The 27298-nt window shown below is 38.9% G+C and overlaps 1 protein-coding gene and 2 long non-coding RNA genes across 33 annotated transcripts in view; 1 reads left to right on the top strand and 2 right to left on the bottom strand.

Annotated features, from left to right (window-relative positions):
* The window catches only part of mamdc2b (MAM domain containing 2b), a 54203-nt gene that overhangs the window by 10764 nt on the left and 16141 nt on the right, over positions 1-27298 (top strand). For 2 of the 31 annotated variants that reach the window (XM_073914517.1, XM_073914502.1), the window contains exons 1-6: positions 9411-9491; positions 12463-12580; positions 19409-19591; positions 19672-19776; positions 24282-24532; positions 27060-27144. In XM_073914517.1, the coding sequence (XP_073770618.1) occupies positions 19504-19591; positions 19672-19776; positions 24282-24532; positions 27060-27144 (529 nt within the window). In that variant the 5' untranslated portion in view covers positions 9411-9491; positions 12463-12580; positions 19409-19503. Of the gene's footprint in view, positions 1-3183; positions 3223-9410; positions 9492-10061; positions 10144-12108; positions 12247-12462; positions 12581-15087; positions 15238-19085; positions 19316-19405; positions 19592-19671; positions 19777-24281; positions 24533-24921; positions 25555-26360; positions 26433-26648; positions 26771-26870; positions 27145-27298 lie in introns of those variants that run through there. The other 29 variants (XM_073914510.1, XM_073914499.1, XM_073914516.1 and 26 more) reach the window with 26 other exon arrangements.
* Positions 928-4558, bottom strand: LOC141376325 (uncharacterized). The gene is made up of 7 exons (XR_012386180.1): positions 4420-4558; positions 4133-4257; positions 3866-3998; positions 3627-3753; positions 3186-3307; positions 1951-2107; positions 928-1756 (listed from the first exon to the last, which is right to left on the bottom strand). It is a non-coding gene; the product is annotated as an uncharacterized lncRNA (long non-coding RNA).
* Positions 21149-23415, bottom strand: LOC141376327 (uncharacterized). The gene is made up of 2 exons (XR_012386182.1): positions 21627-23415; positions 21149-21200 (listed from the first exon to the last, which is right to left on the bottom strand). It is a non-coding gene; the product is annotated as an uncharacterized lncRNA (long non-coding RNA).

Raw genomic sequence — 27298 nt, 5'->3', positions numbered from 1 at the left:
CTCTTTCTTGTTTTCTTGCTCTCTTGCTTGCATTTGTCTCTTTCGCTGTTTCGTCGCTTGTTTGTATTTACCGCGTGCGTTTAGAAATTACCCCGTCTAACTGTGTTTTGTTGTTGCTTGTTTCTGTGTGCACGTTATCCGTCCGTTATTCGTACATTGTTCTTAGTTTATCGTTGTTTACGAGGCTTGGACGAAGCGGACAGGTAAGAAGGTCACGTGACATACATTTCGCAACACTCAGGACTACTCTGCTGTCTAGTACACTAGGTTAGGGGCGAGCGCCACTCCTTGTACTTTTTGAATAGATAGATAGAGTAGATAGTTAGGACTCGGAAGATCTTCGTGTGTTAATTATACTGTTTTCACATAGTTAGTTAGCTAGATGCTTCTGGGAAGTTAGATTTAGTTTGGGTTTTGTTCTTTTCATTTCTTTAGCGCCGCCCGCGTCCCTTCTGCCAGCTCTCTTGTTTTCCCGTCTTTATTTGTTTCAGTGTTGTACATACTGTAAATAGTATATTTTTGCTTTACTTACTTTTTCTTTATTTTTGATTAATTCGTTGTTGTTGTTCACTTTGGGATTGTAAATAAAAGCACACATTTTTTGGCATTACTTTGGTTGTCTTTCCACTCATTCACTGTTTATATAAATATATTTTAATTAAATAAATGTCAAACCTCCACACCCTAGACTAACATCAGGGGGTTTGTAACATTTTTGGGGGCTCGTCCGGGATCATTTAACCCATTTTTAAACAATTAAAATTGTTTGTATTTATAGTTTGAGTGTGAAAGCAACCTGCTAATTTACGAAGGTGTACTGTAGGCCCGACCCGCGGAACGCGCTGCTCAGGTAAACACGCGCACACACACACACATTTCTCTCTGTGTTGTTTCTGGTATAAGTAAATAAACAGGATGGCATTGTTTGATTTACAGACATTTATTGATAATCCGACAATAGAACAATTCGACCGCTGTAGAAAAGATGATTTATTACAGATAGCGGACCATTTCAAAATTTCAGTGGTAAAACAAGCTCTTAAGAAAAATATTAAGAGTGCCTTATACGAAAGGTTGGTTGAATTAAAGGTTCTCATAATGCCTGTTGTGGAAGAGGAAGAAACCGAGTTTCTTGGTGCTGGCGCGCAAAGCTCAAGTGCAGATGAGCCGGATGAAGGGCGAAATGAAAGCGGTGCTGCGGCTGCGCTCACTGAAGGCAAGCCAACACTGTCACCTTTCGATCCGTTTTCCCCCGTTTATTCTGGGTCTAAAGAGGATGGACGTTTAAAAGTCCGCCTGGCCCGTTTACAGTTTGAGGCACAGGAAAGGGCACAAGCGCGTCAGGCTGAGATGGAACTGAGACTCGAAATCCGCAGGCTTGAAGTTACGGCCGAAAAAGAGGTGAAGCTGCGTCAGCTGGAGTTGGAGGCTTTAAAAACTCCTCCTAAAGTGGCTGCGCAGTCCACCCGTGCTGAGACCTCTGTTGCTCCGGTGGGCGATCCAACCTCAACCACCTTCGATATAAGCAAATATGTATCTCTCGTACCAATATTTAGGGAATCCGAAGTCGATACATATTTTAGCGCTTTCGAGCGCATAGCGGCTTCTTTTCGCTGGCCTAAAGATTCATGGTCCCTTCTTCTCCAGTGCAAATTGGTTGGAAAGGCACAGGAGGTTTTTGCTACACTGTCCTTAGAGGACAGCCTTAATTATGATACTGCTAAATCAGCAATCCTCCGTGCTTATGAACTCGTACCTGAAGCATACAGACAGAAATTTAGGAATCACAAAAAGCTTTCTAGCCAGACTTTTGTTGAGTACGCGCGAGAAAAAGGCGTTCTTTTTGATAAATGGTGTAATGCAAGTAAGGCAACTGACTTTAATTCGTTAAGAGAATTAATTTTGCTTGAAGAATTTAAAGATAGATTGCCTGAACGGGTGGTGATATACCTTAACGAACAAAAAGTTGTGTCGTTGTCACAGGCAGCTGTGTTGGCAGATGAGTTTGTGCTTACGCACAAAAATGTGTTCTATCCAGTCCGATCGGATAAAAATCCCACTGTTCAGTCTGTGAATTTTCCACGTATTCCGACTGCTACTTCCCGACCTAAAGAGGCAATAGAGTGTTACTACTGCCACAAGAAAGGGCACAAATTATCTGAATGTTCCACGCTGAAGCGAAAAAATCCGCCACAGCCATCTAAAAGTGTTGGTTTTGCAAAATCTATTACAACCAACAGCAATGATGAGAGCACTGATCCGAGCTACACACCGTTCTTGCTCAGGGGTCTAATTTCATTATCTGGCAACCCTGAAGATCAGTGTGAGATTGTACTGCTGCGTGATACAGGCGCTTCTCACTCGTTCATGGTAGAAAATGCATTATCTCTGCCTGAACACTCATCTTGTGGATCTAATATTTTAGTCCAAGGCATTGAGATGGGTTTTGTAAATGTGCCACTATATCGCGTTCATTTACAGTGCGATTTGTTCACTGGGTTTGTGTCAGTCGGCATTCGTCCTTCTCTTCCTGTTAAAGGAGTTTCATTTATTCTAGGTAATGATTTGGCCGGTGGTAAAGTAATGCCTATTTTAGAAGTTACTGATCACCCCAATCTTACCTATTGTCCAGACGAATTATCAGTAAATCACCCAGATACTTTCCCAGCGTGCGTAATGACGCGCGCCATGTCACGGAAAGATGATTCAGTTGATTTATCAAACTCTTTTATTGCGCCAGTATTTTCTGAGAATGTAGTTTCTCCTCCAGACAAAAAAGCTACACAGAAACAACAGGAAAAATCAGAATATTTTAATTTTGATGGTGATGCTCTGAGTTTGCCCGTTACTCGTCAGCAGATTATTGCTGCGCAGAAAGATGATGATTCTTTGGTAAAGTGCTTCGACTCCGTTGTTGATTCAGATCAGATTGATAAAAAGCAAATTGCGTATTTCGTTGAAAATGGCTTGTTGATGCGCAAGTGGTGCTCTAATATTGAGACTGATGCTGATTGGAATAATGTCTATCAAATTGTCGTTCCCTCCGCTTACCGCCAACATGTATTATGTCTAGCACACGATCATGTGATGTCAGGTCATTTAGGTATCACGAAAACATACAATCGGATACTTAAACATTTCTTTTGGCCTTGTTTAAAGAAGGACGTCGTGCAGTTTTGTCGCACCTGCCATACGTGCCAATGCATGGGGAAGCCAAACCAGGTAATTCCACCTGCTCCTCTCTTTCCCATCCCAGTCATAGGAGAGCCATTTGAACATGTAATTATTGATTGTGTGGGTCCATTACCTAAAACCAAAACAGGTAATCAGTTTTTACTAACAATAATGTGTACTGCTACTCGATTTCCCGAGGCAATACCGCTCCGCAGAATTACAGCTCCTCTTATAATCAAATCATTGATTAAATTTTTCTCCACATTCGGCTTACCAAAAATCATACAAACTGACCAAGGATCAAATTTTATGTCAAAAATGTTTGCTCAAGTTCTAAAATCATTGTCTATCACCCACCGAGTATCAAGTGCTTATCACCCACAAAGTCAAGGTGCTCTCGAGCGATTTCACCAGACGCTCAAGTCTATGTTAAAGAAATACTGTGCGGATACCTGCAAAGACTGGGATGAGGGCGTTCCATTGGTACTATTAGCGGTGAGAGAAACTATTCAAGAGTCTCTCGGGTTTAGCCCCGCTCAGCTTGTATTCGGTCACGATTTGCGAACTCCTCTTAAACTTCTGAAAGAGAACATTTTGGAAATTAAGGAAAGTCCAAAAATGAATGTTCTTAGTTATGTAAGCCGTTTCAGAGAACGTTTACATGATGCTTGTAAATTGGCAAAAGAATCACTTAAAGCTGCGCAAAATGTCATGAAGCGTCAGTATGACACCCGAGCGGTCGCGCGCTCCTTTCAGCCCGGCGATCAGGTGCTCGTACTGTTGCCAATGCCTGGTTCTGCTCTCTCTGCCCGCTTTTCTGGACCCTATGTGGTGCAGAAAAAGTTAAGCGAGACAGATTACGTAATTGAAACACCTGACAGAAAACGCAAATCGCGCGTATGTCATGTTAACATGTTAAAAACGTACCATGTTAAAGAGAAAACTCAGATCACCACACCTGTTCTTCCTGCTGTTGCAGTTGTGAGCGATGTTACGCATTCTGAAGTTGATGATGATGGCCTGGTGTTACGCAATGCTCCTCAGCAGTGCGCTCGTTTAACTAATTCAGAGATGCTGAAAAATCTGAATTCACATCTCACGTATTTATCAGATTCACAAAGGCGAGATATCATTCATTTAATTCAGAAATTCCCAAATCTTTTCAGTGACACTCCAACGCAAACATCCGTAATTAAACATGACATCAATATTCAAAATTCTTCCCCAATAAAGCAACATCCTTACCGTGTGAACGCACACAAGCGTGCTATTATGAGGAAGGAGGTTGAATATTTGATGGAAAATGGTCTTGCAGTTCCGAGTTGCAGTCCATGGAGTTCACCGTGCGTTCTGGTACCCAAACCAGACGGAACATTTAGATTCTGCACAGATTACCGTAAGGTTAATGCTGTCACTGTCCCAGATTGCTACCCTTTACCCCGTATGGAAGATTGTATTGACAACCTTGGTTCAGCTAGTTTTGTCACTAAACTTGATTTGTTAAAGGGCTACTGGCAAATCAAGTTAACTCCGCAAGCTTCTGCTATCTCAGCCTTCGTTACACCAGATCATTTCATGCAATATTCAGTTATGGCCTTCGGATTGCGAAACGCACCTGCCACATTTCAAAGATTAATTAATACGGTTTTATTCGGCGTTCCAAATTGTAACGCATATTTGGATGATTTAGTGGTTTATGCATCTGAATGGTCTGAACACATTTCTTTGCTGCACACTGTTTTTGAAAAACTGTCCAACGCCACATTAACATTAAATTTGGCAAAATGTGAATTTGCTAGGGCGACCGTCACATACCTTGGTAAGGAAGTTGGTCAAGGTCAAGTTCGGCCAGTCGCTGTGAAAGTCTCCGCCATAGCCGAATTTCCCGTACCTAAAACCAGGCGAGAGTTGCGCCGGTTTTTGGGTGTGTCGGGGTACTATCGGAGTTTCTGCCGAAACTTTTCCAGTGTGGTTTCACCCCTAACGAATTTACTTAGTCCTTCTCAGCAATTTGTTTGGTCAGCTGAGTGTCAGCATGCTTTTGAGAGCATAAAAGCTTTGCTCTGCTGCGCTCCTGTCCTCGCGGCCCCAGATTTCACCACTCCTTTTAAACTGGAAGTAGACGCGAGTGCTTTAGGTGCTGGCGCGGTACTCATCCAGGAGGACCGTGATAGTATCGAGCACCCAGTCTGTTATTTTTCCAGAAAATTCAACAAACACCAAATTAATTACTCCACTATCGAAAAAGAAGCCCTTGCATTACTATTGGCATTACAATACTTTGAAGTTTACCTTGGTTCCAGTTCGTTTCCAATCATGGTTTACACCGATCACAATCCGTTAGTTTTTCTCTCCCGAATGTACAATCAAAATCAGCGCCTCATGCGCTGGGCTTTGATTGTACAGAATTACAACCTGGAAATCCGTCACAAGAAAGGCACCGACAATATAGTGGCCGATGCTCTTTCCAGGTGTGTGTAGTGGTCGTAATTAAACCGCATGGTTTGTTTTGCGAGTTTTTTTTCTTTCTATTTCACAATTTTTTTTTTAACAAACAATATTATATGTTTGTTCTCATGGGTGGGAGTGTTATGTATTTGTGTTTTTTGTGCTCTGTTTTCTTTGTGTTTTTTCCCTCCCTCTCTCTCTCTCGCTCTGTTCTCCCGTATCTGCTCTCATGTATTCTCAGGTTCTGTTCATTGGTCCATTCAGCTGTCAGTCATTCCTCCCCGGTTACGTCACTCTTACGTCACATCCAATGAGCAAAGACCACCCGTCTTAAAAGCGCGCGCCAGACCACTCGCTCTTTCTTGTTTTCTTGCTCTCTTGCTTGCATTTGTCTCTTTCGCTGTTTCGTCGCTTGTTTGTATTTACCGCGTGCGTTTAGAAATTACCCCGTCTAACTGTGTTTTGTTGTTGCTTGTTTCTGTGTGCACGTTATCCGTCCGTTATTCGTACATTGTTCTTAGTTTATCGTTGTTTACGAGGCTTGGACGAAGCGGACAGGTAAGAAGGTCACGTGACATACATTTCGCAACACTCAGGACTACTCTGCTGTCTAGTACACTAGGTTAGGGGCGAGCGCCACTCCTTGTACTTTTTGAATAGATAGATAGAGTAGATAGTTAGGACTCGGAAGATCTTCGTGTGTTAATTATACTGTTTTCACATAGTTAGTTAGCTAGATGCTTCTGGGAAGTTAGATTTAGTTTGGGTTTTGTTCTTTTCATTTCTTTAGCGCCGCCCGCGTCCCTTCTGCCAGCTCTCTTGTTTTCCCGTCTTTATTTGTTTCAGTGTTGTACATACTGTAAATAGTATATTTTTGCTTTACTTACTTTTTCTTTATTTTTGATTAATTCGTTGTTGTTGTTCACTTTGGGATTGTAAATAAAAGCACACATTTTTTGGCATTACTTTGGTTGTCTTTCCACTCATTCACTGTTTATATAAATATATTTTAATTAAATAAATGTCAAACCTCCACACCCTAGACTAACATCAGGGGGTTTGTAACATTTTCTGGCCCTAAAGTGGGCTGTCAGCGAAAAGTTTAAGGATTATTTGTACTATGCGCCCACATTTACAGTGTACAGTGACAACAATCCTCTCACTTATGTCTTGACCAGTGCAAAGTTAAATGCAACAGGATGTAGATGGGTTGCAGAGCTCGCAGACTTCCATTTCACAATAAAATACCGTCCTGGAAAAGAAAACATAGATGCAGACAGTTTATCCCGTATGCCACTAGACATTGACACTATAATGGAGCAGTGTACAGAGGAACTTACATCTGATTGTGTTGAAGCAACTGTGCAGGCAATAGAAATGCAGGATTGTACAACGTCATGGACAGCCATGACCTCACTTAAAAACCCAGCAGAGTCTGTGGAGTCAAGCGAAAGATATTCAACTGATGAAATACGACAAGCACAAAGGGAAGATGCCCATATTGGGCCAGTATTACAATGCAAGTTGATTGGCGAAAAACCTTCTAGACACCAGCTGAAAACATTTAGTATACAAAGTAAAAGTTTGCTACGCCAATGGGACAAACTTACTTACGGAGAGGATGAAATTCTTCGCAGAAAGACAGCTACCCGAACTCAGCTTGTGTTGCCAGAAAAATACAAATATTGTGTCTTGCAAGAGTTGCATAGTAAAATGGGTCATCAGGGAGTGGAAAGGACCATGTCCCTCATTACTGACAGGTTCTTCTGGCCAAAAATGCAGAGCGAGATTGAACATTTTGTGACCAATTGTTGTAATTGTTTGAAACAGAAGAAGCCAAGTAAAGAAACAAGAGCACCACTCATGAATATTGTCACCACTCACCCATTTGAACTCGTTTCCATAGACTTTTTGCACCTTGACAAAAGCAAAGGAGGGTATGAATATGTCTTGGTTATAATGGATCACTTCACAAGGTTTGCTCAAGCTTACGCCACTACATCGAAATCTGCAAAAACTGTTGCTGAAAGGATTTTCAATGATTACGCACTGAAATTCGGATTCCCTGAAAGGATTCATCATGACCAGGGAGCTGAGTTTGAAAACCAGTTACTTTCTCAATTAAAGAAAAATTGTGGAATTGCAGGATCACGAACAACACCATACCACCCACAAGGAAATGGGCAAGTGGAACGTTTCAATCGGACATTGCTCCAGATGTTAAAGACTTTAACAGAAACACAAAAGTCCAACTGGAAGGAATCGTTAGACAAACTTACTTTTGCCTACAACAGTACACGATGTGAGGTAACTGGATTTTCACCATTTTATCTTCTGTTTGGGCGTTCGCCAAGATTACCTGTAGACTTGCTTTTTGGATTAATGCCAGAGGGAGGGACTGAGGACCACAAGGAATATGTAACAAAATGGAGTCAAAGAATGCAGGAAGCATATGAGATTGCAAAAGAGAACAGCAAAAAGGTTTCAGAGAGAAATAAAAAGAACTATGATGGAAAGGTCAGGAGCTCAGTGTTGCACCCAGGAGATCGTGTGTTGGTGAGAAATCTTACACCTAGGGGAGGCACAGGGAAATTACGAAGCCACTGGGAGGATCTGATACACACAGTTGTTCGACGGTTAGGGGAAGAATGCCCAATTTATGAAGTGAGACCTGAGCAGGGTAAAGGAAGATCACGTGTTCTTCACCGAAATTTATTGATGCCCTGTGATTGCTTACCACTGGAGATTGAACCTGGAAAGAAAGCAAAATCAAAAGGACCATCAAAAAATCTAAAACCAGTAAAAAGGAACGAGCCAAAAGAGGATGAGGATGAAGATTGTCCTTATTACTATTACTTACCTGAAATCCAGCCTCAGAGCCTTGGGCAAGAGATTGTTGAACTCAGAGAGCAGAATGTATCTGAAGCTCAGTCAGAATTACCTAAAGGGGGAAACAGAAAGTTAGTAAATGAACACTTACCTTGTGACTTGTCTGGTGAACCTGAAAAAGAAAAAGAGCAAATCAGTGAACGGACAGAACAGGATCAGATAACAAATGTTTCAATGGACCTTGAGGATATGTCTCAACAAGAAGTTGATGTGTTAGAGGAAGAACAACCTGAAGAGGCACCTGAGAACATGCAAGAAGAATATACTACTTTGAGTGAAAGTAGCACAGAGGCAGAACAAGAAACCAGGTGGCCTCAAAGGGAAAGGAGACAACCAAGAACATTTACCTATGACTATTTGGGCACTCCAGCCTGTTATAATGTTGGACATACTAACACCACAGCGTTTCATCCCATGCCATATAAAATGCAGAATGTAACTCCGTGGACTTACCTTGTGCAGCAATATGAGCCAGTATATTCATACATATATTGAAAGATAGAGTTTGTGGAGGAAAAGTGGGATTAGAAGAAGAAACAGACTAGGTAGTCTCAACTCGTACCCCTATTCATAATATGCAGAGCACACAAGTAATGAGACATACAACCACTAGACATTAATATCACATGATGACAAGAAATTATTCCGTTTTCGTGGGAGATAAACAGGAAAGTAATGTCGGGACGACATTTATTTTGATGGGGAGAGTGAAGTGGTTACGAATTATTAGAAATTAAAAATCAAAGTTAATTTGTCTTTCTAGTCTGTACACTTTCATTTTATTAAGTAGAGAATAGAAAATAAATATTTTAAATTAATGTAATGTGATGCTATGATTTACATGTTTCCGATTGGCTACTTCTACTTCATACTTAATGAGGGGGAGGGGCTTGCTGCTCAAACAATACACAGACTCTGACGTGAAGCAGCAGCAGCTCCGTGTTTCCTGTGTTTTTATTAACATTATTGTCCCTCATCAGGTATGAAATATTGAAATCGTTATCAAAATGTGTTGAGTATATGTTAGAGATATAAAAGCAACAAGTGTCATCTATTAAATTAACCTGATAGTGCATATTAATATATATGAGTTCGTATTAACTGTATATATATACGCTCTGCACTGTAATTCCAACGGTAACATGATGATATGATGATTTAAATGCCAACTGTAGAAACGGTCAAGTAAATGTATATTATATGTATCAACATAATAACTAACAAAGGGAATATTGTTTAAAAAGTAATTATAAAGTCACAAAGTGCTATTATTTCCCATAGTTGGTTACAATGTATATATAAAGAGAGATAGATGATAGATGTGTAGGTCGTTTATAAGCCTTTATGTGTGTGTGTTATAGAATAATTAAACTGTGAATAGTTTATTTAGGAAGAATCATATAATTACTTTATAGTAATTTATAACAGTAATGTGCAGGGAATATGTATGTGATTATTTTGTGATATGTGTATATATATAATATCTGTGAAGATGTTTACATATGTTGTTGTACAATGTGAAAGTATACTTTTAAGTGCATTCATTTAAAAAAACAATACACAGACTCTGACGTGAAGCAGCAGCAGCTCCGTGTTTCCTGTGTTTTTATTAACATTATTGTCCCTCATCAGGCGGTGAGGGCGCTACACTTCATCGCCCGAATTTTGCTTTATATTTATTTCATGCCACACTATATGCAGAGCAGCCACGCCCACAGTGAAATCTTACTAATCTAACATTTAAATATGCAATTCTGGAAGGGCATCCGCCGCTTAAAACATATGATAACTGGCAGTTCATTCCGCTGTGGCGACTAGGCATGGGCCGGTTTAAGATTCTGACAGTATGATAACCTTGGAAAAAAATCTCACGGTATTGTGACTACTGTTCTAAAATATATTCTTTTGAAATGTCTGGATTAAAAACCAAAACCTTTTCCCCTTTTGAACACAATATATTTTATTTTGAGAAACATTTAAAATATTTTGGAAGAGTAAACATGTTAAACTTCATTTGTTTCAAAAACAGATTTGTTTTGCAATTTAAAATGACATCTTTAGATATCTCTTCTGCTGGAGATACTGTTGTCCTTAAAAACAAAAGAAAAATCCTAAATGGAAAAAATCTTGCACATCAGTAACGGTATTGCAGAAAATAACGGTATTGCAGAAAATTGACTGTTTTAAAATCTTGACCTTTTTTTAAACCCTGATATACCTTGAAAACGGTTATCGTCCCATGGCTAGTGGCAACTCTTGGAAAAACTGAGACTAAGCCAAGGTAAAGTGAGTGGTTTGTATAGTTACACCATTGCTTTTCATGCCAAATCTAAACACTCAAAACCAAGAAAAAAAAAGTCTTTACATGATGTAGTTTAATTTTGTGACAGAACTTTGGTTTAGGGCAACACTGTGGTTAAGTGTCACCTCACAGCAAGAAGATCACTGGTTGAAGTCCTGGCTGGGTATAGGTGAATAGAATAAGCTAAATTGGCTATTTTGTCAGCGATTGGTTACAGCTGAAAGGGCAATAGCTGTAAAATTGCGGCAAAGTCTAACAGAGTAGTTTTCTAGAAAAAAGTATGAACTCTGCAGTCTGAACCCTGGTGCACATCACAGGCCATTTAGGGTTCTATTGATAAAGTTTCTTTTAAAATAAATAAATAAATAAATAAATATGTTACTTTTATGGAAAGTAATGTGTTAAGTTATTTTTGTTGTTTCCCCCATCTCAGCTGGTTTTAAGATTGTAATATATTACTTTTTTAAAGTAACTTTTTCCCTATACCTACACTTCTCCAAAGTAAGTGTATATGCTCAGTGATCCAGCACTAAGTGTATCATAGTCTTGTTTGTGTGAACCAAAAGAACCAAGTGTGAACGTCTCCAATCATACCGCACCAGAGTTAAGAGGGAAGCATTGTCTCAGTCTTGGTACACTTTTTCTGGTGTACATTTACTGGAATGAATTGTTTAGCGATGTTTCAACTGAACCCCACCACTGATCCGAGTGTAAATATTGTTTAGTGTAAATCAAGGTTCAGATGTCAGCATTCATACCATTTTATACTGGCAAATTAAATGTGTCACTTTCCAGTTTAACCACTCCAGAGTTTGGTTAAAAGTGAGATCCATTTTTTTCCACACCAACAATCTCAGTACAGGTGTTTGGTGTACACCACTCCATAGCCGGCAGCTAGCTCTCTGCAACTCTCACATGATCGCCCACTGAAGCTAAGCAGGGCTGCGCCCAGTCAGTACCTGGATGGGAGACCACATGGGAAAGCTAGGTTGCTGCCGGAAGCGGTGTTAGTAGGGCCAGCAGGGGGTGCCCAACCTGCGGTCTGTGTGGGTCCAAATGCCCCAGTAGTGACGGGGACGCTATACTGCTCAGTGAACGCCATCTTTCGGATGAGACGTTAAACCGAGGTCCCGACTCTCTGTGGTCGTTAAAAATCCCAGGATGTCCTTTGAAAAAGAGTAGGGTATAAACCCCGTCATCCTGGCCAAATCTGCCCTCTGCCTCTGTCCATCATGGCCTCCTAACCATCCCTATATTCCAATTGGTCTCATCTCTGTCTCCTCTCCACCAATCAGCTGGTGTGTGGTGTGCGGTCTGGTGCAAAATGGCTGCCGTCGCGTCATTCAGGTGGATGCTGCACACTGGTGGTGAATAAGGAGATCCCCCACCATTGTGTAAAGTGCTTTGAGTGCTCAGAAAAGCTCTATATAAATGTAAGGAATTATTATTATTATTATTATTATTATTCTAAGAGTTTAAATGTTATTTTAATTTATCCAAACCTGCCAATTGTGAACACAAAAACTAAGTAATTAAAATTGACATTTTATTTCATATGATTTATATACATATACTTAAATCATTTTTAAAAATTATATAACAGTATGTCACAATACATTTCATGCTCTTATTCATGTGTGCTATTCTAGGAAAGCCTATAAATAATTGGTTGATGTCAGAAAGCAGCATGCCATCGAGACCCTTTGGGAACACGCATCTCCTCAGATAAATGTTTGATGGATCAAGGAGACACTCATCTCTTCTACTGTAGGTGGAGTCAACTATTTATTCTGTATGTGATATTAAGTATGCAGCAGGTGGCACTGTTAAACAATATGAAAATATGATCAGTTTCCCACACACAGGTCTAATATTCAGAATGATGCTTGGAAAAGATTTTTTTATGTCCAGTAGAGCTAAATAACTGAAGCATTTCTGTCACTCAGAATTGTATTTTCTAAGTATTTGACATGAAAAATACCCTGACACTTTTTTAACAGTTGTTTTTAAAGCAAGGTCTCCTAGATTTACATTTGTTTTTTACAGTGTTTACTGGATTTTGCATGTCCAATGGTTCTTGACATCACAAAATGGAACATTTCAAAAGATGTTTTATGTATTTTCACAGCAAAATCAATGTCTATTTGGTTGAATATAGGTTGTTAAAAAGTTATCAAAATCCAATGTCGAGCCAACATCTTAAACCAACATCCTATTGATGTCAAATACTGACATTTATTCATCAGGTATGGCAACCAAAATCCAACATCTAAAAGATGTCATAGTGGTAACGTCAAGCTGTAACATCATTAGACGTTGATGTTTGGTTGGTTTTAGGTTGGACGTTGACATCGGGCTGACGTTGAGTTCTGATGTAAACCCGATTTTCATTTCCAAACAAAATGTAGCGTCTCCACGACATTAGAGTACAATTTCAATCTGACGGCATGCTGACGTCTTGTGCCTGCTGGGTGTTAAAGGCCATTTCGGTCATCATACAGTAAATATCCATCATCTTCTCATCAGTGACATGGATCTAAACCAGGGGGGACCACACTCGGTCCTGGAGGGCCGGTGTCCTGCAAAGTTTAGTTCCAATCTCAATTAGACACACATGGGTTAATCAATCTCATACACTGAAAAAAAAATATTCAAAGATGATTCCTTAAATTTACTAAAATATTTTAAGTGGTTGTAAACAATTTGATTGGGCTGGATGTAAACAAACAAATTAAGTTGAACATTACTAAATTTAATTTGTTTGCTTAAATTCAACACAAATAACAACATTTATGTTGCAGACAACATTTTTTTTCAGTGTACTAGGGTTTCTAGAAATATCCGTGCAGTTGTGTTGAGGCAAGTTGGAGCTAAAATCTGCTGGACATCGGCCCTCCAGAACTGTGTTTGGGCATCCCTGATCTAAACAGTCTCTGGGTCAATGCGTGATAAGATTTTGAACATATTTTTGGACACTTTTAATGCTTCCAAACAGTTTGCTGCAATGTAAAGTGCACGTGTATTAAAGTAGTTCATTATGATGCAATTTACCTTCTGTGTGCGATCTAATTGAACAGGAATTACAGGACTGATTTTTCTAATCCACATAGACAAGAAAAAAGAAAGTAGTGACTTCAGGTTGAAGGAAAGTAGTAGAGTAAAAGTACAGATACAGCACTAAAAATGTACTCAAGGAAAAGTAAAAGTACACATTTTTTAAAACTACTTAGTAAATTACAATTCCTGAGAAAAACTTCTCAGTTACAGTAATTTGAGTATTTGTAATTGGTTACTTTACACCACTGCTTGTTAGTACATGATTGTTTAATAATGAATGTTAGTTTATGCTTATTTTAACTATCACAAACTCATGATATGTTAATGCATAATTATTTCATGACTTTACTTGGAGGCACACATGATCATTAACCCATTCTTAACTACTCACAAACTCCTTGCACGTCTGTCTAGAGCGTTTACATTCAAAATCAAAATCAACAGTTTAAACACAGGAGTTCATGAGTATTTAAGGATGAGTTAATGATCATGTGACTCTTCAAGTAGTCATGATATAACTATACATTAACAGCTCATGAGTTCATATTGGTTACATTTAGCTTAAACTTAAATGTTAATTGATACATTAAATAACAACACGTATTAACAAGTAAATAAGGCAGCCATTATTGACACATAAACTGTTGTGAATCATAGTGTAGGTAAAGTCAGTTCATGATTAGTGTGCACCTTAACTCATCATTAATTCATAATGAAGTAATGTTTAGTTTACATATTAACACGTCATTATTTATGTGCTGTTATTGTAAAGTGTTACCAAAAAATGATGTTATTGGGAAATCCTAGATAGACTGATTTTCCCTTTAACTCTCCCAGCAAAAACACCTGTCAGTTCTTGTCACGCACAAGTGTGTTTGCTCAAGTGTTACTCCCTATATCAACAATGCCTACAGAGGGAGGAACACAAAACTGGACCTAATTTGAAACAAATGTCAGACTCCGTTCTGAAATCACTGATTGCGTATTTATTTAAGTTTCTGGGACTCCCTGGGGGGAACTTCTTCATGTGGACAAGACCCCACCCATCCCACTAAGTTCAGAAATCCCACCAGCCTCAACTGGCCCTGTTTCACATTCTGCCGGCATTACATATTTGTATCAGTTTACTAATCTGTGTGACTGAGTGACTTCAGCCTTTAATTATTTATAGTTTGGCATGAAACACACTGGTGTGACCTCATCCTATAATTGTTTAAGAGTGTGTGGAATGAGTAGTTGTTTTGTAGAGTCAGTTCAACAGCCTCTTATGCAGATTATTATATTTTAAATAGCTTAAATCAAGGGTGCCCAAACTTTTTCTTATAAAAGGCTGAAACCCAAACTTGATTGAGGGCTGTGGGCAGAAGGTAAATATACCAAACTGTTTTGCATTAAAGTTGGGTAATTAACAATTTTAAAATGACTAGAAATCATTGCTTTATATGATCCAATGCAGTATTTTTAGAATAAATTTATAATTGTAAAAACAAAAACAATCCCATTTATAACAGAATGGAGTTCAATGCTGATTAATGGAGTACAATGCTGAGTCAAGCTGCATGCGCCTGTTTTTGCCTTGATTTGATGTCTTGCTGATGTGTACTGCATTGTTCTCTGTCCGTAAAAGGGGCAGTATTTACATTTTTGAAAATCAGATTAATTTACAACATACAATTGAATTTTAATTTTAGTTCGCTTTTTTGTGTATCTTAGCAATAAAACAACCAAAAAAGGTTATGTTATAATAGGAATGATGATCTCAGTTAAACATATTCACCCCATCATTCTCTTCTCAGACAGGATGGTGGGCCAAATCAAATGTTAACATGGGCCAGCTTTGGTCCGTAAGCCCTAGTTTGGGCATCTCTGGCTTAAATAATACCAAGGTTGCTGTTACATAGTCTTTCTTAATATCTACTGACTACAAAAATTACTTTTGAAAGTGTTTTTAAATTTATAGACCAATTTGCATACCAATGATTTGTCTGTGTTATCAAAAATTTAATAAAAACCCAATTATTTACAATTAATATATTGATTTCTATGGGAATATATATTTTAGATGTCATTTATATCTGTGTTGGTTTGTACTGGTTGTGGCAATAAACTGTATACATTCCTTTAATATACTGAAATGAACTGTTTATCATGTGGCAGACAGACTGAACTCAGTCATGCTGTGCTGCGTGATTTTCAATGTAAACTTAAATTTCAAGTCTGCTTTTAGGAATGTTTTCATTGTGGAATATATACTGCCATTGACTTGCATTATTATAACCACATATATGACATGGCAATGTTGGTCACCATGGTTTAATGACATTTTGTTTGTTTATTTTTTTTATAAAACCATGGTTAATTCTCTTTAAGATATTTAATGGTTTACTGTAGAAAAAGCATTTAAAATAAAATGGATGTGCCAGTGACATCACTCAGATTTCTGATGAGAGCGGATGAAGCTACAAGTAGGCAGAGCCACAGTCAACAATATCTTGTCACTGTCATCGTGCCAACTGCACACCATTTCTGGGTATAGAGGCGGGGTTGTGGGTGCAACTATAGTTGCATTTTTATTTGATTGTTTTTTTCTTAGGGTGAAACGTTTCATTAAGATTAGATTTAGATTAGATTCAACTTTATTGTCATTACACATGTACAAGTACAATGCAATAAAGTTTAGGTCTAACCAGCAGTGCAATAGCAGCGAGTGCAGGATACAGGTATAAGTTATAAAGTGCAGTTATAGAAAACTAATGTGATATTTACAGATGAATGTACTATCAACATTTATATACAGGTTGTATGCATTAAATGCATTAAGTTATTATTTATGCAGAATTTATTCATTTTCTTTTCTGCTTAGTCCCTTTATTCATCAGAAGTTGCCACAGTGGAATGGACCACCAACTTATCCAGCATATGTTTTACACAGCCGATGCCCCTCCAGCTGCAGCCTAGTACTAGGAAACATCAAAACACACTCATTCACACACTACGGCCAATTTAGTTTATTCAATTCACCTATAGAACATGTCTTTGGACAGTAGGGGAAACCTTAAGGAAACCCACACAAACACAGGGAGAACATGCAAACACCACATAAATGCCAACTGATCCAGCCGGAACTTGAACCAATGACCTTCTTGCAGTGAGGCGACCAAAAATCTGCTGTAAAGTTGGCAATGTTAGCATGCAGAGTCTCTGGGATTGACTCCCATTTGGAGCCAGTCTCAAGTGGCCAGTCAATGAACTGCAGTTTCAGTCACTTGGATATTGGCTTCAAAAGCCAAATATAAATCAAAATATAAATTGAAACTGTCCCTTTAAACCAATGGCCAGCAGTGGTGTAAAGTAATTAATTAAAAATACTCAAATTACTGTAATTGAGCAGTTTTTTTTCTCAGGAATTTGTAATTTACTAAGTAGTTTTAAAAATGTGTACTTTTACTTTGCCTTGAGTACATTTTTAGTGCTGTATTGGTACTTTTACTCCACTACTTTCCTTTAACCTGTAGTTATTACTTTATTTTTTCTTGTATATAGGAATAAGAAAAATCAGTACTGTGATTCCAGTCCAATCAAACTGCACTTAGAAGGAAAATCGCATCATAATAAACTACCTCAAGACATGGGTGCTTTATAATTGCTGCAAGCTGTTTAGAAGCAATAAAAATGTCCAAAAAAGATGTCCAAAATCTTTACATGCAATGAACGAGGGACTGTTTAGATCCATGTCAATGATGAGAAGATGACAGATGTTTACTGTGTGGTGACGGAAATGGCCTTAAACACCCAACAGGCACAAGACGTCAACATGACACAAGACTGACGCTGTACCCTAATGTCATGGACGTTGCATTTTTTTTGGAAATGAAAATCATGTTGACGTCAGAACTTGATGTCAGGCTAAAGTCAATGTCCAACCTAAAATCAATGAAATATCAACGTCTGATAATGTTACAGCTTGACGTGGTGTAGACATTACCACTATGATGTCTATCAGATGTTGGATTTTGGTTGCCATACTTGACCAAGAAATGTCAGTGTTTATGTCTATATGATGTTGGTTTAAGATGTTGGCTCGACGTTGGATTTTGGCCACTTTCCAACACAACCTCAAATCAAGCAAATATCAACGCCATTTGATGACATTATTGGACATTAAAATAATGTTGTATTTAGACATCACAACCTAAATCAAACCTATTATTAACGTCTTGTGACTTGTTACGCATCCACAAATTACATGTAAACCCATCAGCTTTTTGCAGTGTAATACTCACTACTCACTACTCTCGAGTACTTTTTTTGCTCATACTTAGAGTAATGTTTACTGCAGATACTTTTACACTATTCATTTTTGGGTAATGTTACTTTTACTTGAGTATGATTTTTCAGTATTCTTTCCACCACTGATGGCCAGTGGGCATCTGCGTGATTTCAGGGTTGAAGAAAGAGCAGTATAATCTATTTATTAATAGGTAAACCATGTCTTGCAATTATATAAACTATTTACGTTGCTGGTTTTCTTACAACAATAATGAATTCCAATACCTGCAATTTGTTCCACTCAGGATTTCCTTACGAATGTCCAACTGATGTTTCAGTCCTTTTTTTTCTTGTCTTTTCTGCTTCTTTTGACATAATATTAAGGACACATTATCACATTGTCTAAGTAAAGTATGTTATTAAGTGTGTTTTATAAACTTATTTTAGTTTATCGCATCACTAAAGGCTAGCTCTCTGATGTTCAGTGAAAAAAATATGGATTTAATCATTTTCAAAATGGCAAAATAGAAAGATAAAAAGGTCTTTAGGAGTGTGTAGGCTGCACCATGACTATGTACATATCAATACCTAACAAGTATAACTCATAGTACCTCAAAGGTACAAAAGTACACCAATAAGGTACAAATATCCATCTGTATGGTACAATTTTGTATCTTTTGAAAAGGTACTACCCCAGTGACAGATTGTGTACCTTTATTTCTTCTGAGTGTGTAAAGACTCTTTATTTTGACAGTACAGCCAAATGAATGCACTTTTGAAAAACATTGAAACTATTACCACTGGAAATAAGGCAGCTGAAAGGACAGTGTTTTGATATATTATTATATAGTCATTTCTGATGTCAAAGCTGACAGAATGTCTGTCTTATAAGTGCTTGAGTACAATGCAGATGTGCTCATACCATCAACAAATGTGTCTTAACTAGAACACACAGTCCTTACTGGATTACCGCCTGAATAAAACAAGAAGACAGAGCTATTTCGGGGCTCCAGATGGCACAGTACCATAGTGGAAATACTTTACAAACGACTGTCTGATTTCAAGATGCTCCTCACAAATTTAAAGAAAGAAGACAAAGACACGCTCCATTTTGATCTGACCTCAATATCTACTTGATGGAGCAGATATGCATGTGCTATATGAAAGTGAGATGAGGTGAAGTGGTCAGATTTTAAAAGGTAACTCTGAATCTGGTCATCATTACTGAAGCCCTTTTCCTTCCTCCCTCCCTTTTTTTTCCTCCAGCAGCCAGACAGAAGGATCGCATCTGAGCTTCGTTTAAACGCTGCCAGCTTGAAAGAAGGACAAGATGAGAGAAGGAGGTCTGAATCTCTAGTTCTCTCATGCTGAAGCAGGTTTTATTTTACCTACACCTTGCAGGACTAAACACAGGAGGGAAGATGCTGTCTTTCTGTCTTCTGAGTTTGATTGGTGAGGGCTTATTGTGGATAAGTTGTCTGTATTCTTCATTCTGCATGTATAAGGGTGATGTTTTTGCTGTTTTCTCACAGTGACAACTCAAGCTGAGCTTTTGCCAGGCTCCTGCAGCTTTCAGGAGAGCATATGTGACTATATGTCTGACCCGAGCTTTCTCAGCTGGACTCTCAACCCTTCCGGTGAGTTTTTGAAGTACAGTGCATTTTAAATGGTTTAGTGCTGCGTTAAAGGGACAATTAATGTTTACTATTTACTCCACCGTAAATCTGTTACAAACCTTTATGTGAGTCTCTTACTTTTATTGTTGAAAATAAAAGAAGATAGTTTAAAGAAAGCTCAACCTGTAAGCATTGACTTTGTTAGCAGGAAATCAAACACATGCTATGGAAGTCAATAGTTACATATTTTTAGCTTTTATTTAAAATTTCTTTTTGTATTCATGAAAAGAAAAACAGGGTTGGAACAAGTAAAGGATTACCGAATCTTTCAGCTTCTAGGTTACTTTTAAGTAGCGATGCACCAACAGGATTTTTTGGGGGAAAGTCCAAAGGAGTGTCCAGCTTAGGGGTGTCCAAACTGGGTCCTGGAGGGCCGGTGTCCAGGAGAGTTTAGCTCCAACCCTAATTAAGCACACCTGAACTAGCTAGTCAAACTTTTACTAGATCTGGGGTGGTTAACCCTGTTTCTGGAGATTTCAGTTGCTACCCATATCAAACACACCTGAATCAATTATTTAGGGCCTGAACACCACGTGATAATTACAGGCAGGCGTGTTTGATATGGGTTGCAACTGAAATCTGCAGAAAGGTGGCTCTCCAGGAACAGGGTTGGCCACCCCTGTACTAGATATACTAGAACAGGGGTCACCAATCTCGATCCTGGAGGGCCAGGGACCCTGCAGGGTTTAGCTCCAACTTGCCCCAACACACCTGCCTGGGTGTTTCAAGTATACCTAGTAAGACCTTGATTAGCTTGTTCTGGTGTGTTTGATTAGGGTTGGAGCTAAAATCTGCAGGACGCCGGCCCTCCAGGAACAAGTGTGGTGACCACTGTACTATAAGCTTCCTGGGAGGTGTGTTGAAGCAAGTTGGAGCTAAACACAGCAGGACACCGACCCTCCAGGACCGAGTTTGGATACCCCTGGTCTAGCTAGTGTTTTTCTCCATTGAATTAGTTTTACGGAACATGAATTGGATCAATTAGAAGTCATCACGAAACAAGTTAAGATTGTCATTTTTTCCCCCACACTGAGACATCCAATTGATACATTCTTGAAATGAAAAAGAAATGTAGAGTTGTGCATGACTTTGTCCATTGGGGACTGATTGGACTGCAGGAAGATGAGCCTTGCTAACAAAATTATACACGTGATGAGACCAGAAGGGAAGAAAGGTCATTTCGAAGGAGGGGAGAAGGTTATGGTACAACGTAAAAAATGTTGGATTCCACACTATTCCTTCATATTGTCCTAATGTAAACTGATTTGGTTAACTTAATTGGTGTCCGAAATTTAACTGGATTAAACATAAAACAATAATGCTGTCTCAAAAATTAAATATTGTCTAATTTAATTCATTCATTAATTTTCTTGTCGGCTTAGTCCCTTTATTAATCCGGGGTCACCACAGCGGAATGAACCGCCAACTTATCCAGCAACTTTTTTACGCAGCCCTTTTTTAGGGCTTTTTTATGCCCTTCCAGCCGCAACCCATCTCTGGGTAACATCCACACACACATCCACACACACATTCACACACACACTCATACACTACAAACAATTTAGCCTACCCAATTCACCTGTACCGCATGTCTTTGGACTGTGGGGGAAACCGGAGCACCCGGAGGAAACCCACGCGAAGGCAGGGAGAACATGCAAACTCCACACAGAAACGCCAACTGAACCGAGGTTCGAACCAGCAACCCAGCGACCTTCTTGCTGTGAGGCGACAGCACTACCTACTGCGCCACTGCCTCGCCCCTGCATAAAACAAATACTGAATAAGTTGCCGGTTCATTCCTCTGTGGTGACCCCAGATTAATAAAGGGACTAAGCCGAAAAGAAAATGAATGAGGATGGATGAATGGAACCCCACCGGTCCTATTCCACCCAACCCGCTCCTAGCTGGGATCCCAGCGGCGACCTTCCACATGGGAGTTAGTTGCTCTACCAAGAAGACTCAAGATCAAGGCTTCTAACGTCGGTCGCTAGAGCTCCTTTTAGAGGTCAGAAGAGTGAGGTTTACCTGCACAGTACTTCACCAGCTGGCCTCTGCTACACTCACTGCACCAACGTAACCCTGCCGGACCTACTCCACCCAACCTGCTCCAAGCTGGCATTGAAACGGTGACCTTCCACATGGGACCATGGCCTCTAGCATTTTTGTCTAGCGTCTTCACTAGCTGGCCTCTGCTACATAGAGATATTATGAACTTAACAATAAATGATAAACTTAACAAATAAACCAATGCTGTTGCTCAGCAATATGTAAATTATAAATTTTGCTGCTCCAGAAATACAGTCAGTTTCTTTTATTTTCCAAAACATTTAGCCCAAACTAACACAAAGGTTTTGTGACAGCACTTGAGCATGATGCTTATCAGTTGCTGTTTTCCCAAAGCACATCTGACATTCTGTTGCTTGATTATTCAAAAGACGTGCAGCTTATCTCATTAACCCATCAGTATCTGCCTTTAATGTGTTAATTATTAAATTTAAAAGGTCACACTTTATTTTTACTGTCCGATGAATTTAAGTTACAGTGCATCTACATGCCAACCAGTTCTCGTTAGATTATAACTACCAGTTCTCGTTAGATTATAGACTGTTAGGTTGGGGTTGGGGTTAGGGTTAGTGAAAGTTGACATGTACTTGCAAAGTTTCTTATACTCAGTTAAATGTCTGAAGGAGCAGTATCAACAGATATTAAGCAGACAGTCTACTAATAGTCAAATGGACCAGCAAAATAAACTGTTATCAACTAACTTAATCCAATTTCAGTCAAAAAGTAATATTGGTGGACGATGCATTGGTGCATCCCTACTTTTAGGCTTGTATTTGCCAAAGCTTCACATAAGATTGAGTTCACCACATTTTTGAAACTGTTATGTAGCTCAGGAGGATATGAAGTGTGAACAATCCAGGCATTGATTTTAGTTCACGCACTGGAATCTCCGAAAAGTGAGGAAACCGTGTTTAGAGAGACCCACATCTGGAGGCCATGACCTCAATATTTACTGCATCTGGAGATGGTGAAATAGCACATTATTGGACTGGTAATTCGTTTTTGTGTTTACACGTGGCATGAAATGCAATTCCACAAGCCCACTGGATCATTTGCTTTTGATAGTGTCTAAACAACACAGGAAATTAACGAGAAATGCAAAGCTTGAATACAAATGTGGAGTCAAAGCCCAAAAGGTAGAGATGCCTGACAGGCTGAAAGCACATGTAGACAAATGAACATGTGTTTATTATTTTTACATTGAAACATTAGTTTGTAAATCTGTCACTGAACGTTTTGTGGTCTGTCACTGAAAACAACACAGTTACATAAGCCGTATGGTCAAACACAAGCCTTTGAAAAATAAAATGATTTAAAGGGAATTAGGCAAGTTACTGTATAATGATAGTTTGCTCTGTAGGCTATCGAAAAATAATATAGCTTAAAGGGACTAATAATTTTATCCTTAAAATTGTTCTTAAAAAATTAAAAACTGCTTTTATTCTAGCCGAAATAAAACAAATAAGACATTATCCAGATGAAAAAATATTATCAGACATACTGTGAAAATGTCCTTGCTCTGTTAAACATCATTTGAAAAATATTTAAAAAAGAAATACGTGCATGCGTGTGTATATATATATGCAGAGTGGATGGCAACATCGACAGCCTGAGGTATCAAGACATTTGTGCTGCCCATTACATTACAAACCACAGGAGGAATGAGCAATGAAGGTCAAGGTGCTCCAGGATTGGCCTGCCCAGTCACCAGACATGAAACTTATTGAGCATGTCTGAGGTTAGATGAAGGAAGCATTGAAGATGAATCCAAAGAATCTTGATGAACTCTAGGAATCCACCAAGAACGCTTTCTTTGCCATTCTAGATGACTTTATTAATAAGTAATTTGAGTCATAGCAGATGGGAGTCATAGACATTATTAATTATTTTTCCTCTGCACTATGACTCTATATTTTATACTGTACATTATTTCTGTTTAGCGACGAGACTTTTTATCTAACCAAAGTTAGATCTTACTGTCCTAATTATAAGATTTTTTAAAAAGCATGATCATATTTTACTTTGGTAAAATCGTAATCAAGAGGCCTTTACCTTTCATATAAGCCACTTCTGATGCCAAATGATCAACCAGAAGTCAAGTTATTATTTGTTATTCCTAAAACTTAGGCAAAAAGACTTGTCAGGTACTGTATATATTATCTTGTATTGATGTTAATTAATTAAGTTTATTTATTTAAATTAGTTTTATAAGAGATGATCCTTGATTACTAACAATTATTTTCCTTTAAAATCCAACTAATGAACATGCATTTATCACTTTGTATATTCCAACAATTGTTACATTGTTGTGAATAAGTGGTCACTGGAAAAAAAACACTTTTCCTTCCCAGATGTACACACAAAGTCTTGCCATGAATTTTGTTTTCCTTCTGCTTGCTCAGGACATTTCATAACAGTCGAAGAGCAGGTCCAGGAGGACCAGAGGAAGGCGGTTCTTCTGGGTCCAGATGTGGATCAGCAGGACTGGAGCTGTTTCAGGATGGTCTATCAGGTCACAGGAGGCGCCTCCCTGCAGGTGCAGAGACGCACTGATGGGGAGAGCTTCGATCGGGTACTCTGGTCGACCCAAAGCTCATCTGACAGCTGGAGGATCGCCAGCATTGACCTACACAACTCTAATGAAGCATTCAAGGTGAGTTGATTTGCTGATGCATGTGGATTGAACAGGAAAAGATGGTTTTGAGCATCAAAAACAAGTGTATTTTCTTGTTTAATGTATTTTCCCGATACATTAGAATTTGTCATCTTGTTAAGCATTTTACTGAGCAAAAAATAAGAACTATTATACAGTTGAAGGCAAAATGATTAGCCCTCGTATTCTTTTTAATATACATTTTTTAATGGTGTTTAACAGTTTAACAGTATATTTTTTCACAGTTTGTTAATATATTTATCCTCTTTAGAAATTAAGTTTCATTTTGTTTGGATACTAATTTAATTATTTTTTAAAATGCTAAGCTCAATGTTATTAGTGTAATGTGAAGTAGACGCTGACAACTGGGATTGCGGATCCAAACGCAGGGTTTATTAGCAGGATGGTCAGGCAAGCAACTGTCAACATGGGAGCAAACAGATGTATACGGGCAATCCATAGTCGTGGTCAGTAAACAGGCAGATGGTCAGAAGGCAGGCAGCATACAGCAATAAGCAAACAAAACAAGGCGAGGGTCAAAAACATGGCAAGACAAGGTAAGGAAAAACACCTTGTATGTTCACAATACAGTTTAACAAGACTTAGCAACTTCTGTGTGTTTGTGTGGTGTATAAAATAGTCCAGTAATCAGTCCATGAACTGCTTCAGCTGTGTGAGTCTAATCAGTGGAGACTTGGAGCAGGTGTGTGTGTGTTGCATGACTGGATCTTGTAGTTCTTTTGCTGGCAGATTTGTAGTTCTCCAGCAATCTGTGAGTTTAGCAGCACTCTGTAAGTATTAGATTACTGGTGATTGTGACAATTAGTGGCCTAAAGATCATCATCATCATCATTTTCATTTGCTTATCCGGGGCCAGGTTGCGGGCAGTCTTAGTAGAGAACCCCAGACTTTCCTGTCTTCAGACACTTCTTCTAGCTCCTCCAAGACATAGTCCCTCCAGCGTGTCCTGGGTCTTCCCCGAGGCCTCCTCCCGGTGGAACTTGCCTGGAACACCTCCCTAGGTAGGCGTCCTGGAGGCATCCAAAACAGATGCCCAAGCCACCTCTGTTGGTTTGGGTTTTTTGGGGGACAGCTCAATTGTGTTATGTTTAATCAACTTAGAACTATAAAAACCACTTTGTTAACTTAAAGGGTACCTATTTTACCCCTTTTGCAAGATAAGCCTTTGGTGTCTCCAGAATTTGTCTGTAAAGTTTCAGCTCAAAATACCTATTGCAACAAAGATTTAGATCCATCTGCAGCTTTACTGACAGGAAGCAGCAAACAAGTATAAGAGGCAGGCTAAGGTCAAGGCAGGTGGCTAATAGTCAGAGATTAGAAAGCAGGCTAATGTTGAGGCAGGCAGCTAGCAGTCCAAAAGGCAGCTAAGTTCAAGAGGCAGGCGGCAAACAATCAGAGAATGAAATGGGGCATGGGTAAATAACAAGGAAATCAATCCAGGAAAAAACTATTAGAAATGTTTGTTGAGCAAAACAAGTGTTGGCATGGACTGATCAGTGAGGAGTGTACATATGGTGTGTGGGATAGGTTGAAATCAGTTCCAGATAAGTGGGCTGATGGGTAATGTTAGACTGTATGTGTCAGTATTCGGGTGAGTGCTCCATCTGGTGGTATGAAGGAGGCAAAGCGAGTGTCTCACTCATGACACCCATCAGATTAATTATTATAGCCTTCAGAATCTGCCCATTTTGGTGTCCAAGTACAGTGTAGCTGTTTTAGTAACCTGTGGCTTTAAATGCAAATGAGCTGCATCTCCCCGCCCACCATTCCCATGTGTGTCTCTGCTTCTCATCATGTGTTGTGTCAGATAAACAGCAGTCAGTGACAGAGACAGACTTGGATGAAGCTGAAATACAGCTCATTAATCAAAAAACACCAAGTAAATTTATTTGATGCATTTGTGGTAGAGTTTATTCAAGCCTTTCTGAAATGATGAGTCTCATCATTAAGATAGCGAGATGGCGATTTTACTGTATTACAAACATGCTCTGTTTTAAAAACGTTTTGAACTTATAAAACTGCACATAGAGTTGTAACAAATAATTTAGACCCAGTTTATTTCCTAAAAATGTTCTGTGTATACATGTTATTATAGAAACATGGCACCTGTCAATCAATTCGGTGGGCTGGGAAGACCGCAGTCCTTCGTCATGTTGCGGTGGGCCTTGGAATCACTGGGATTTGGGTCCTATTTTAACGTCAAGAAATTTTAAAAAAGTGAATTGTTGAGTTTATATCACTCCAATGTGACAGTGGACACAGTATACATACACATAGTTCTGTCCAAACAGCTTACAAAAGTTTATTTCCATCATAGGTGTCCTTTAATCGATTTGCGTTGGGACGACATGAAGGGATTGTGTGGAACCCAGCACTTCAAAAAAAAAGTTTTTGAATCAATCACAAATAATCAAAGTCTTTTTTTTGCCTAGCCTTAAACATTGACTCATACAATGGTGTCATATTATCATGTGAATCTAATCATGTGTTTGCTTCCCATCTGTAGATTGTCATTGAAGGCAGACTGGGAGCAGAAGAGGGCAGCAGCGTGTCCATCTTTGAGATTCGTATCTCTGACAGATACTGTATAGGTCAGTGCTCTTTTTGTCTCGGTCTGTTTGTTTCTTTGTAAAGCTAATAATGCCATGCCAAAATCAGAAAACCACATGAAAAGATTCATTAACCAAGGAAAGAAGGCTGATGTTGTTCTTTCTAAACAATGTTTTGATGGCAGTTTCTCTGGAC

Source organism: Danio rerio, chromosome 10, assembly GCF_049306965.1.
Source record: "Danio rerio strain Tuebingen ecotype United States chromosome 10, GRCz12tu, whole genome shotgun sequence".
NCBI lineage: Eukaryota > Metazoa > Chordata > Actinopteri > Cypriniformes > Danionidae > Danio > Danio rerio.
This window is presented reverse-complemented; position numbering and strand designations above follow the sequence as displayed.